The sequence below is a fragment of the Diadema antillarum genome, unplaced genomic scaffold (genome assembly GCF_040938485.1).
Source record: "Diadema antillarum isolate AM-2024a unplaced genomic scaffold, OU_Dant_1.0 seq00003001_RagTag, whole genome shotgun sequence".
NCBI classification, from domain to species: domain Eukaryota; kingdom Metazoa; phylum Echinodermata; class Echinoidea; order Diadematoida; family Diadematidae; genus Diadema; species Diadema antillarum.
The window spans coordinates 1-13485 of NW_027273591.1; the positions used below are offsets into that span (position 1 = coordinate 1).

Here is a 13485-nt window from a genome sequence, read left to right on the forward strand (position 1 = left end):
ATATGAAAATTACATTAAGTGTGAAAACACGAAAATATTGTAAGATGTCATTAGGTACTGATCGAGAGGATGTTGAACGTTATGGGGCAATGACTGCACAAGAGTATTGTAGAGATATCAGTCGGCATTCTATGACATTATCCTGTGTCATTTGTGGAAATGAGATCTAGAAGGATTGGGGAAAAAAATCATAAAACAGTTAAAGTTGCAAAGCAGCAGATATTGCCAGAGAACATATTTTTTGACAAATATGTTATTGTTGACACGCGCCCATATCTTCGCCCATCTACATATTGCTTTTTATTCCGCACGCCGATGGTACTGTAGAGTATGAAGGAGAAATGAGAAAATGTGTGCCAGCAATACCCGACTCACATTACTCCTCCCGGAGTGATTCCAATCTTTTTCCTTTGAGTGATAAGTGAATACAGCATGACCTATATTTTCATTTTTTCCCTATCTTTTTTTAGCAGGGCACTGTATCCCATTGCGATACAGAAATATCAAAATTGTCAATAACACTTCATCATAGAGCCAACTGTAAACAGGATATGCTGCTGTCTTCAGTAGTTTGCAAAATTGACAATATTTGGTGTCAGCGGAATGCTTGTCCTTAAAATGAAGAATAAAAATAGCTGAAGCCGCCTCTGAACTAGGTCAGAGTGGGAAACAAATGTAATAAAAAAAAAAGAAAGAGGAAAGTAGTGTAGGAGATAATTTGAGGACATTTGAGTGTTTTCAGTAGTATCGTACCTCACAGTCTCTTTAAGCTTGGGTGTGGATGTTTAGATGATTTTAGTTTTGTGTGTTTTTTCGTATAATTTGGTTATTCTGTTTTGATTGTTTTTTTCATATCAAATATAACCATGTAAAGGTTGAACTCATACACTTGTGGTACATCCAAAATGGATGGGTTTTGTAATGAAAATGGACTCATTAACCCGTTGAGGACAAGTCCCGAGTATACTTGGTGTCTAGGTGTTTATGGGAAATGTGTGTTACAGCAAAATATGTCCGTCCTCAGCGGGTTAATCTAGCAATGCAACTCAGCCATTTTTGTCTAATGGTATAAATGGCATTTATGTCTGATACAGTTCTGTACATGTAGGTAATGTAAGAAAGGTGGTTCCATAAAGGTTAGAATTAAAACTAAAATGAACAAACAAATGAAAGATACCTCCTCCATACATGCATACATACACACACACACACACACACACACACACACACACACACACACACACACACACACACACCCTAAACCAGCTGGTGTAATGGTAATGTGCAGAAAGTTGACACCTACAACTAATTACCATTATTTTTTTTATCAAATCATCCAAACAAATGATGCTCTCTTATAGAATGAAAGAATGCTTCCACTATTTAAAGGCAGTGATTCATTTCATATACTCAAGCAAGTACAGTAATAGATGAAGAAGATGAAAGTTTAATGGAAGTAAAATTCAGTGAATTGAAATGAAGCAAGGTACAATGTACACAGTGACTGAAGAAATCCCTCCTTCCTTTTTACGACACAGAAACCAAGGAAAAACAAAGCCCTGACTGAGTCTGAAGTATAACAAGTTTCCACCGCTGAAAATTCAAGAGAAAAGAGAGACACACACCCGCCACCATGTTTGCTGCCCGCCTAGCGAGGATCCCCACAGTCCTGTGCACCTCGGCCTCACAGACCCTAAAGAATGCCCACCCCAACACCACCCCAAGGCTGGTCATGTCCCTGCGGTCCCAGCCGTACGCCAGTCAGACCCGTCTCGGGGCCAGGAGGGCTGCCAAGGTCAAGTCGCTGAGGGAGGCTGCTGAGGCTCCGGCCGCTGGCACAGGTCAGTCCACCTTTCATTTATTAATTCATACCATCAGCATACATACACTGTATGCCTAAATCACATTTCTCCCTCTCTCAGTTGTTGTTTTGTTGTTGTTTTGTTGTTGTTTTTTTGTTGCCTTGAGTACCTAGACAATGATAATACTGGTAGTTTGGAATGTGAATCCTTCATGGATATTCATATATCCCTCTCCGACCTGTCGATCAAAATGTGTAAAAATAGCTCAAACAGTGAGAGCAAGATGACACTCAATACTCGAAGTGACGTGTGGGATGTGAATACAGGAGAATCCTTATTATCTGAGAACGGGAGTGAATGACGTGGGATTCGTTGGCAGACGCCTGATTCTGTTGTATACACGTTGACATACATTTGATAATATTGCCATGGTTTCACGAAAGTGTGTATTTAAGAGTGTCTTTGCACAGAGAGTTGGTGCAAAAGGAACCACAGCACATGCTGGTTCTATGATATTGCTTTTGAATCAATCCCAATTCAGTGCCAATGCCCAATACAATGATTTGTATCTGCAAACTCTTTGCGATGCAAATAACAGTCCTGGAAAGTATGTTAACCAATCCAACACATTTATCTGTTTATCCTCCTTGTAAATATTCAATTTTTTAAACCATAGTAAGATACTATAGTAACAGTTTTGGGGGAAAGTGGGACATTGTAAATGAACATATTCACGACAATGTCTTTGTGAATTGAGTGCAGTTGGTGGTATTTATTTGCCTTCAACCCTTATATTCAGTTTATATTCTTTGAAACTTTGATGGGCAAAAGGTAACAAAAAAATTCTTTGCCCAGTGAACAGAATGTATTCACCAGATGTGGATTTTGTCTTTTGTGTGATTGAAGTCATGCTGTGAGGGTAACATTAGATGTTCTGTTGGGGTGCATTCCCCTGTAATGTGCTTTCAAGACCTTTGGTGTGTGTCCCAATGATAGATGGATTGCTTTTCACAAAGCGGCAAGATGATAAGTGAGAGCTCCATGATATATTTATTTTTAGAAACCCAGAGGGGCTTAATTTCTAAATTTCAAAGTTTTGCTGTTGAAAGTACAATATTGTATGTGATGCGCTGTACCGATGATGAAAGTATGTGAAGATTAGGAGGGAACATGAAAAACAACAACTACAATGCAGGGTGAAATTTAGTCAGCTGCTTTTTTTTTTTTTATAATAATTCACATTAAGGGAGTCATCACTATTGATCATATGATTAATCTTTACTCGGAATATGGTTTTATTTCTAAAGTGGATGGATGTTTTGTTTTGTGTTTTCAGCTGATATGATGGGTCGAGGCCTCCTGATTGGTGCATCAGCTGCAGGCATTGGTGCGTTGTGTTACTACGGGCTTGGCTTATCACGAGAAGTTGGGGCGATCGAAAGAGCAGCGTAAGAACCAACAGCCATTTCTCCCCCAGGTTTTATGTACCACATTGATTTCATTATGCTCACAAAAATGCACTTTTCAAGTAGATTGAGCTTCACCATGTTCATCTTTTTATATGTACAGATACTGTATTACATTGAAGGTCAATTTCATTCATACTGTATGTGTTCTTGTGTGAGTGTGTGTACTATAGTACTATGTATCTTTATTTATTTGACCTTTCAGACAAAGTGTCTGCATAGAATGTCACAAGGCAATTTTGATTCAGCATTGCATAGAAACCAATTGAAATACCGGTATAAAGACACAGTACTTTATTTACAGCAGCTATCTACAACTCTGTTAACAGTCCTATTGAACTGAAGCTTTTACAGTAGTCAGAGTATATCTTGTCTTAACCCGTTCCTTACTGAATTCTGAAATGCCCATAGATTTAATATACAGGCCACCAGGTTCCCGTATGGAACGGGTTAAATAAAGTAGACCCATAGATTAATGTGCAGTGTAGGTATATTATAATATGAATATCTTGAACTGAACAAAAAAAGACTCATAAAGTAGCATAATATGACTACGTGTATGTTTGCTGATAATTAGTTCATCAGTGGAGAATACAAATAAGTTTCTGCCCAGACTGTTTTATGCACACTACAGATCTTGCAGTGTTTATTGAACCCTTGGAAAATTGCCTAAACTGCAAGCATGCTTCCCCCATACATGTAGGAACAGAATAATTTTTTTTTTTTTTTTTTTTGGTCATCCTAATTACAGCATACGCTCGGATTCTTGGAATTACCAAATTACTTTGAGCTCCCATTGTTTGTTAGGTTACATCAGTTCATGGAAATGTGTGCCTGCTAGAGATGTCATATTTGTGTTTTTATTAGATTTTAATAGACCATATTTAGTTTTTACAACAAAATATGACATCACCTAGAAAAGCAGATACTGAGAATACAAGTGCATGCTGGTCAGCTTCTTCAGAACATTTTATACGTGGGGTTTAGTTCGAATGGTTTCAATTCAATTCAATTCAATTCAAGTCAATTCATACATTTATTCAGTAATAAAAAATCGTTTGGATGTAAAATGTTTACAAAATGTAGCAGGTACAGGTTTCTTTTTAATATCGAGGTTCATAATTATGTCAAGCATTCTGTGCATGCATGATTCAAGGATTACAATGTATTCCTGAAAAGAAAAAAAAAAGTAGATGGGGTAATCTGCTTGGCAATTATGACTATAACAAAGAGCTTTGTCCATGTCAACATTTAAATTGTTATCATTTGGGAACAGTAGGGATGCTATTCAAATCCAAAGCAATATTATACAAATGATGCACAGGATAGAGTGCGTTAGTGGAGATGTAGCGTACTCGAGGGTATTTACAATTGTGAAACATGGACGAGGCGAAGCAGAGTGCATGTTGCACTACATTGTAAATACCCGAGAGTGAGCTGCATCTCCACTAATGCCGCGAAATAATCCTGTGCATCATTTTTAAAATAAAATGGGTCAAAAACTAACAGCATTTTTCACGTACCTTTGTGGATCAAGATGTCCAAAGATGTTCGTCCCAAACATTTACGCACGTCGCGTCACACTCGGACATCCCGCACATATAAGTACTGTATGTACAAGAGTACTAGTATACGTACGCCACATGCTATGCACAAGAAAGGCCGGCCGGCAGCCCGAACTAGAAGTTGTTTACAGGATTGACAGCGTGTATAGTAGCGCGCAACGCACTTGTAACAACGGATTGAGTGCACACTGCTAGTGTAAACATTGATGTCAGGCCGTACATGTTAGTGAGAAATTAATGCACGCACACGTGACTCATTTCAGCGCTTCCAATTGGCTACATTCTTGAACCCATTTTATATTCTCTTCTAACTCACTTCCAGTATTGCACTCTGCTGCTATTGATAAACAATTCTTCTATGTTTATTGGTATCTACTGTGTGTTATTCATTAGAGAGCCAGATAAAGGTATGAAAATGTGCTTTTGAATCGTTTTTGCAAAAGACAGAAAGAGTAATTATTGTACCTTTTTATGAGGTTAATAAAGAATATATTAAATGAAAAGAAAAGCCTTGTCAAAATAATATAGTGAGTATTTAACCTAGATAAGTTTTGGACATGCAGGTTTTTTTTTAGATGTAACATACATTGATACTTCAATTAGTTTTGAAAATTCATTTTAAAAGTATTTTCTATTTTCCACCCAAACAAAACTGTAGATTTTAGTACTTCAGAATATGAATTTGTTTTTTCGTTTTATATGTTTGTTTGTTTGTTTGTTTCTTGTAGAATCTGGCCCCAGTATGTAAGGGACAGAGTGCGATCAACGTATACCTACTTCGGTTTGGGTGTGGCAGCCACTGCAGCATCAGCGGTTGCCATGGCGAGGAATCCAGCCCTGCTCATCAGGCTCACGCCAACATCATGGGTGGTGAGATTATTGTCTTTGTCAATCAATACATTCATATCAGCTGCTGATTTCACACAAATTCCATTCAGCTATTGACTGTGTTTGATTGACTTGTTTTGCTTATGTACTGTTGAATTTGTTAGCATTTTATCGTCAGTGCATTTATGAGATCAATATTTATGCAAATGAAAAGAGAAAAGATAAAATGTGCACATGTTGATTAATCAATGTACACAAAAGCAAAAAGAATGGGAAAAAAATGTAGATAGGTCAATTTACATACAAAAACAGTAAAGAGAAGGTTAAAGGGAAAAATATATATATACATATATTGATAGTCCCTGAAAACACTACCATCACTATAAACACTTTCAATGCCAGGGATTTTAGACAGTACTGTAAAACCAGAAATATTCATGGCATGAAATGTTCACAAATTGGAGACGAAGACCTTTTTCACAGCATGAGATTTTTGCCCATTGCCACTGGCATTCAATGCATGTAGTGTAGGGAAGAACTTTTGTGTGCATTTTTAATTTCACGAATCTTGGTTCGCCCGAAATTATGTACAATACTATGGGGTGTTCTTTGCCAATTGGCGCTCAAAGCACACAAAAGGCTAATGAAACCGTATTCTATTCTATCCCCCACTTTTCAACTAGTGGGCTGGGATTTCGGCAATAGATAAGATGAAATAAATAATATGTGATCTAATGTGTCTAAAAAAAATGTAGGAACCAAAGTGGGCCTCGGGTTGAATAAATGTTTACGAGCATGGTTCTATTTCACCCTCTTTTCTCGTATGCAGCGTAGTTTTCTGTTTAATAATAATAATAATAATAATAATTGATATGATTTATATAGCGCCAAATCCACTCTGCAGAGTGCTCGAGGCGCGGAAGGAAGAGAAAGTGACGAGGTAAAAGACATACAAATATCAAGTACATGTAATGAGTAGTCAAATTGAGGCTTTAAACAAGTGAGTTTTTAGACTGCTTTTAAAGGAGTCTGATGAAGAACAATTTTTAATGGCTGAAGGTAAGTTATTCCATAAGGTGGGAGCAGCATGGCCAAAGGCACGTGTGCCCCATATTGTAGTGAATCTTGGAATTATCAGAGAACCGGAGTTGGATGAGCGTAAAGATCTAGCAGGGATGTAATTATGGAGTAAGTCAATGTTATACTGAGGAGCAGCGCCCTGAATGCAATGAAAAGTCAAAAGTAAAATCTTAAAATAATGCGATCTTTGACTGGTAACCAATGAAGTGATCTCAAAATAGGGGTGATGTGAGTGTGCTTCTTGGATAGTGTGATGATGCGTGCTGCCGCATTTTGAAGCCTCTGTAGCATGGAGAGCTGAGTTTGTGGTAAGTTAAATAAGACAGGGTTTAGTGCAAAGTAGGCAGGAGAAAGAAAAATGATGGGGGAGGAAGACGGGGAGAGCAAATACCAGAATGTATCGTCAATAATGTGATGCACATGTCATAAAACCACCCCCACTCACCCACAGTTAAACTTTTTGAGCTCTGCCCTATGCAGCTTTAGATACTGCGTGTAAAAACTATCAAAGGCTGGTGAGCGTAATTTCTCATTCTGTGGACCATCAGCATGGAATACCTTGGCAAAAGAACTCCGCCCATCACCCTCAGTGTCAATATTCTAAAAAGAATTTTAAAAGTTCTGGTATTCTTATTGAGACCATGTATAGCACATTGATCAGTTTGATTGGAAATGTGCCATACAAGACACTGTTTATACCATGATGATATATTATTATAACCGTTACACAGTAATTCGTTATCATAAATTGATTCATTAAGATGTGTTTCACTCAGTGTTAACACGTGGATATTTGTTTGAGTAGTGAGTACACGTAATTCATCAATGTTCTTTGTCAGCGATGCACAGTTTAAATGTGCGATTTTGATTCCATCCGCACTGCGAAGGTTATCTATATGTTCTTCCAAGGACGCTAATACATTTCTTTTCGCTTTCCAGGGTTCCAAACCTCGATGTTCATCACTGTGGGATGCATTTTCATTATCAGTGTACAAACCTTCATCAGATATATCGTAAATGCAATCACTGTTTACATGAAATGGTAATTCAGATAGGCAACAACATCGGCAGATCCAGTCATCGTCTGAGACAAAAATGTCTTCACTGTAAGGAGTGCATTTCAAATGACACCAACGTCGACATACAGAACACAGGAGTGCATTTTGGTTGCATTGAACTTTTTTATCACAAACAATACATGGGTACTTAATATTCATATTTGTCTTAGTTCACTAGTTGGTATTACAGCTAACCTTTCTTTACTGCAGCCTCTCGATGTCGGACATGTTCCTGATCGGGACTCGCTTGTCGTCTTTCCCGTAGATTTTGACTAGCGCGGTGATTTTTCCGTCTTTGGTCCATACTCGCTTCACGGACGACTTTTTCGCTGCGGCGTTGACGAGTGACCGTCGCTGCAGCGTCAGGTCCTCGTGAACGAAAATCGGGCTGCCTTTGAAGCGGGACTTCGCGTCGTAGACAATTTGACGAGTGTTGTAGACTGCAAATTTGACGATGATGGGTTTGGGCGTCTGTTGTCGCTCTGTTTCCTGTCTGGACCTGGGTGTAATACGATGGCTCCTGGCAATGCATGAAGACTGGAGGGTGATGCCAAGGTGTTTCTTGACGACATCAATGATGACGGCGTCAGTGTTTTCGTCCTTGGTTTCTGGAATCCCGTAGAATCTGAGACATTCTCGTCGGGAATACTGTTCCTGTTCTTCAATGTCATGCTGTACCTTTGAGATGTCGTTTTCCAATGCTTTCAGTTTTGCATTCACTGAGTGTTGTTCGGCCTTCAGCTGCGCTAGGTCCAGTGAAATGGCTTCGTACACACTCTGTGTCACTTTCTCCAAAATGGCGTCGGTGATTACCTTCTGCATTCTTTCAATGATGTCATCCGAGCACAATGCCTCCTTTATTTGCGCTTGAAGAGTTTCTTTGACGTTTTCCATGGTCAATGGTAAAGTCTCACTTCGGTGATCAGCTGGGGTCTGGGGGTCTGTGTCAACGGGAGTAGCCGGTGATGCTGCCCGAAGCCGATTTGTCCATGCACCGTCGCCTTGCTTGGACTTTCCAGGGGGTTTATTATTCGGCATCTTTCTTCGTGATTTCAGCAGCTATTCCTTCTTGTATGAGTGACGAAAATAGGTAGATGAAGAACTCAGCTCAGTCAGTCACTATTTATGCGCTGTTTGGTTTTATAAATCAGAATTTTAGCGTGAATCAGGCGTAATTTCGAAGCACGTAGCACGTAGCATGCACATAGCATGTCATGTTATACTTGTCATACCATTGTCACATTTTGATGTACACCTGTATGCATGTTTTATTGAGTGAAAATAAATGAAAATAAATGAAAGATAATTAATGCTAACTTTCAACGCAGTAGCCTCTTCCTTATAGAGTTGAAAGTAAATAGTATGGACAAGGTTTTCTAAAAATGAAAAGGGGACTCTATAAGACACACTTAATCACATTATCTTACCAGAAGTGTTCGAGAGAATTTTGTTGTTCAACATTCTTTATTATGAATAAACAAGGTAACATGAAAGGCCTAGGTTGTCTAGTGGATTTAACAGGAGGCACTAGGCAAAGACAAAGGACAATACAGAAAACATGTCAACACATCTTGTATAGTATAAAACATAATCACAATCAAAAAGACCAAAAATACATTTATACTCAAACAAATTAAAATATGCAATATTTGATTTCAAAACATTTTTTTTATGATAACGCAACTTTATCTCATTCTATTTTTCATTCTCTTTGCCTTTTACTAAGTAGTTCTCTTTGACCTCTTTCTCTCTCTCCCTCTCTCTCTCTCTCTCTCTACCTTCTCCTCCTTATTCTTATACAAATCTCCTTCCTTTCTTATACCTTTCTCCTTACTCCATTACCCATTAATTCGTTTAACACCTTATTAATTTCTTCTCCAAAAACTCCACTTTAACTTTCTCATTAAAGATAACAATCCATTAACAATACCAAATCATATAACATCAAATCGTATATAATATTATATATTAACAATTGAATAAATCTCATTTTTTTGTTTTCCTTGTATAAACCTAAACATAAAATTTTTACACTAAAAAAACTTTACTAATGTTATAAATAAAGATACAAACATCCTATCTAAAATCATCAAACGCAATACATTAAACACTCATCTCATGCTCATGACAAAAAAAAAGTTAAAAACACAATTTCCTCTTCGTTTCATGATCCCCAAATTAAGTAAAATGTCGGAGAAGACTTCTGCCCTACTTTGGCAAAAGGAAGCAAGTGACACCAAATACAAATGCTACAAGTAAAGAAAATATGTTTTGGGTAGGCCCTTCAAATTTGTGATGAGAATAATGTCGGTATTCGTGCAAGTCATATGGGGATGCATTTAAGAAAATTGGAAGAATTTTGATATTCTCATAGAAACTCATTATTATGTAACTTGCTTCCTTTTGCCAAAGTATTATAGATTTGTAGCAAACATTAAAAAAAATGGCAAAAGGAAGCAAGTGACAATCATATCATGAGGATGTCACTTGCTTCATTTTGCCGAAGTATTTTAGATTGTGTGCAAATATAAATAATTTCGCAAAAACAAGTGACAATCACATCATGAGGTTATAACTTGCTTCCTTTTACCAAAATATTTCAGATTTTTAGCAAACATGAAAAAACTGGCAAAAGGGAGCAAGTTACAATCATATCATGAGAATGTTACTTGCTTCTTTTTTGCCAAAGTATTATAGATTTGTACCAAACATAAAAAATAGGCAAAAGGAAGCAATTGACAATTATATCATAAGGATGTTACTTGCTCCCTTTTGCCGAAGTATTTTAGACTGTGTGTAAATATACATGATTTGACGAAGGGAAGCAGTTACCAATCATATCATGAGGTTGTAACTTGCTTCCTTTTGCCAATTTTTTTCCTGCAATTTTGTGCACTTGCTTCCTTTTGCCACCCGAATATCTCAGAAAATTGTAACTTTTGGTTTTTCAGTTAGATAGAGCATGCCTCAAATATGCCAAATCAATAAAAAGTCAATATCCATAAAAATGTCACTTGCTTCCAATGGCCAAAGTAGGGCAGACTTGCTCTTTTAGAAAATATGAAAAACTCAACTCAACGCGATAAGTTTTCGCATCCATTACATGAATTATTTTCCGAATACCGATGAAGCAGAAAATCGCCCTTCACTTTCATATTTAGTCTCAATATGCGATGTGACTTTCTGGGTTCAAGAACGCAGCTACACTATACCAGTCACACGAAATAATACCCTAGTTATAACCTCACGCAATAGTTCATGGAGCACACAAACATATAAATACAAACAGAGCACAAAGTAATATGATTTAATTTCACGAATAACAGTGTATACGTATAAAGTTTTTCTCCTAATAGATCGAACAGTGCAATGTATATCAAAGACAAACCAGGGAAATGGAGGATACTTGTTTGCTTGGCAACGTCTAGCATATTTGAAATATTATTGTGATAACTGGTTTTGAGTAGAGTTACCTGGAGGAATAAACTGCCTAATTTACACTAACAATACTGCGCACTTGGCCGGACCCATTTCTGTGGCTTGTCAGGTTTCGGTTTCAGTTTTGTCACAGCGCACCTTGAACCTGATAACAAGCTTTTTCTGTTCTTTATCTTATTTCTAGCTGAAAATCAAAGCAAGGTGCAATAGGTTCCATTTTATGTTTTCATGAAACTGAGACTTATTTAACAATTCATCAATCGAACGTTTGTTTGTTTGTTTTTAATCCCATTGCATTCCATTTCAGTAATGTCAAGTAGCTCCAAAAGCAAAATCATGAATATTGTGACTTGCTTGTGAATTAATGACGGTCAGACCTGTGATATTCAAAGTGGAGGAAACTGTGATGGCACTCACTATTATGCTGTCTCTTTAGAGCCCACTGAGGGACGCTCATATTATATTCAAACATAAAGAGTTTCATCGCAACGTGGGTTAAGTGCTAATTCTAAAAAAAATAATGATAATAAAAAAAGTAAGCCCATAATCATCTCATAGAGGTACAAAAGTCAAACCTTTCCAGTGAAACCTTACATGAAAAAAAATGAAGTAATGGTGTGAGTTCATTACTCATATTCCTATTAGTATTGGTCTAATATTAGCAGCTTTAATAGTAAAAAATCTCAACTTTAACAAGAATGTAGTTAGTTCGTTTTGCGACTAAACTCTTCAAATAAACATCACGGAACAATTCAACCAGGCGTAAAAGTCTGTCTTCAAGTAGAATATCGCCCCAAAGATCTCATTTTCCCCAACATGCTCCTGCAGAACCAATCGCATTTCACGTTACATCGCATCAAATATGTAGAGTCTGCTTTGAGTGCAGAAAGCTATCTCACCACTCTCAAACTCTTGTAGATAGTAATACCAATGCATTCGTGGCTCTACTATTTTGAAATCAGTGATGAGAGTGCACAGGTGCTCCAAATCTCTCGTGTATCGATCGATACTAACGAGACTCCCATTGTACTTCACCCAGGCTACAATGACCGAGTCATCTCGACATACAGCTGGGAGGGCAAACATACCCTCCTTCTTCTTCAAGACATTCTCCGTCTTCCCCTGATCATCGAGGCACACGACAGATGGAAAGTCTCTCAGAATCAGTTTCTCCGTGGTGTGAAAGGAAAATAATTGCCGGGGTGAATATCTATCACATGTTATTTCCTTGACCGCCTTACCACCCTGTTTGGTAAATACCTGTATCTTTTTGAGTAACCAATAACCCACGTAGATATTATCATCTCTATCCACAGTGAGTCCACCATACCCTACTTTATCATTACCCATCGTCTCAAACGTGACGTCAAGCTTCTCCCACAGTGGAGTGTATAATAATATATTGTTGCCTATATCACGTACAACACTCAAACCATCAGACAGGAATCCAATTCTCAAGACACTGACATCCTTCAATACGGTCTGCTGTAACTCACCGTCAGGGGAGTAGAGATGGATTCCACCTTCACACGATCCCATTGCCATCTTACCGTCTGGAGCACGAGTGGTACAGACCATGCTGCCTATTATGCAAGGGAGCTCTACATCTGCTTTGACATCCCACGTGTAACCTTCCACCTCTCCAAGGCAAAGTTCATTGACCTTTACATATCTACGGAATGAAATCCTTTGAGCTCGTTCTGCCACACCTTTCGGTGATTTTTCGTCAGGATCTTCTCGTTCCAGGAAACTCTTCAAGTTCCCGCATAGCGTGTCGTGTGCAAACAAGGCGTCTTTCTCTAGCGGTACCTTCATACCGTTAGTTACCAGCTCTTCCATAGCGTTCACGTGACTGACAGTTTGGCGACTCTCTTCCTTCATAGTTTGTAATTCCTTCTCGAATTTTTCAGACAATCGTTTCACTTCACATTTCAGGGTCTCTTTTCTGGTTGACAATAGTTTCATGTATTCCTCGTACGTCTTGTCGATGTCATTATTGAGTCTTCTCATCATGTTTGTTATTTCATCACGCTGTGTCTTTATGAAATCGATATGATTTTCAATGGTTGTTTTCTTTGATTTTGCTCTATCTTGTAACTTCTTGATATTTTCCTTCAAATTCTCTTCATGAATAGCTGCCTCTTCGATCTGATGCCCTGCTTGTAAGTGCCTTACCAACCCGCACTTGCTGCAAATGTACTCCCGACATTTGGTGCAGAAATACTCCTCATCATCGCTAGGATGTTTC

At 38.0% G+C, this 13485-nt stretch overlaps 1 protein-coding gene across 1 annotated transcript; it reads left to right on the plus strand.

Annotated features, from left to right (window-relative positions):
* Positions 1-1633: 1633 nt before the first annotated feature.
* LOC139715172 (growth hormone-inducible transmembrane protein-like) lies at positions 1634-6440 on the plus strand. The gene is made up of 4 exons (XM_071626771.1): positions 1634-1841; positions 3139-3250; positions 5562-5703; positions 6417-6440. The coding sequence occupies exons 1-4, from the start codon at positions 1634-1636 to the stop codon at positions 6438-6440; spliced, it is 486 nt and encodes a 161-aa protein (XP_071482872.1).
* Positions 6441-13485: the final 7045 nt, after the last annotated feature.

Excerpts from the sequence above, each read along its gene's own strand:
- LOC139715172 (XM_071626771.1), top strand. The coding sequence starts at position 1,634 with ATGTTTGCTGCCCGCCTAGCGAGGATCCCCACAGTCCTGTGCACCTCG. Across the intron at positions 1,842-3,138 it reads GGCTCCGGCCGCTGGCACAG|CTGATATGATGGGTCGAGGC; the intron begins GTCAGTCCACCT and ends TTGTGTTTTCAG. Across the intron at positions 3,251-5,561 it reads GGGGCGATCGAAAGAGCAGC|AATCTGGCCCCAGTATGTAA; the intron begins GTAAGAACCAAC and ends TGTTTCTTGTAG.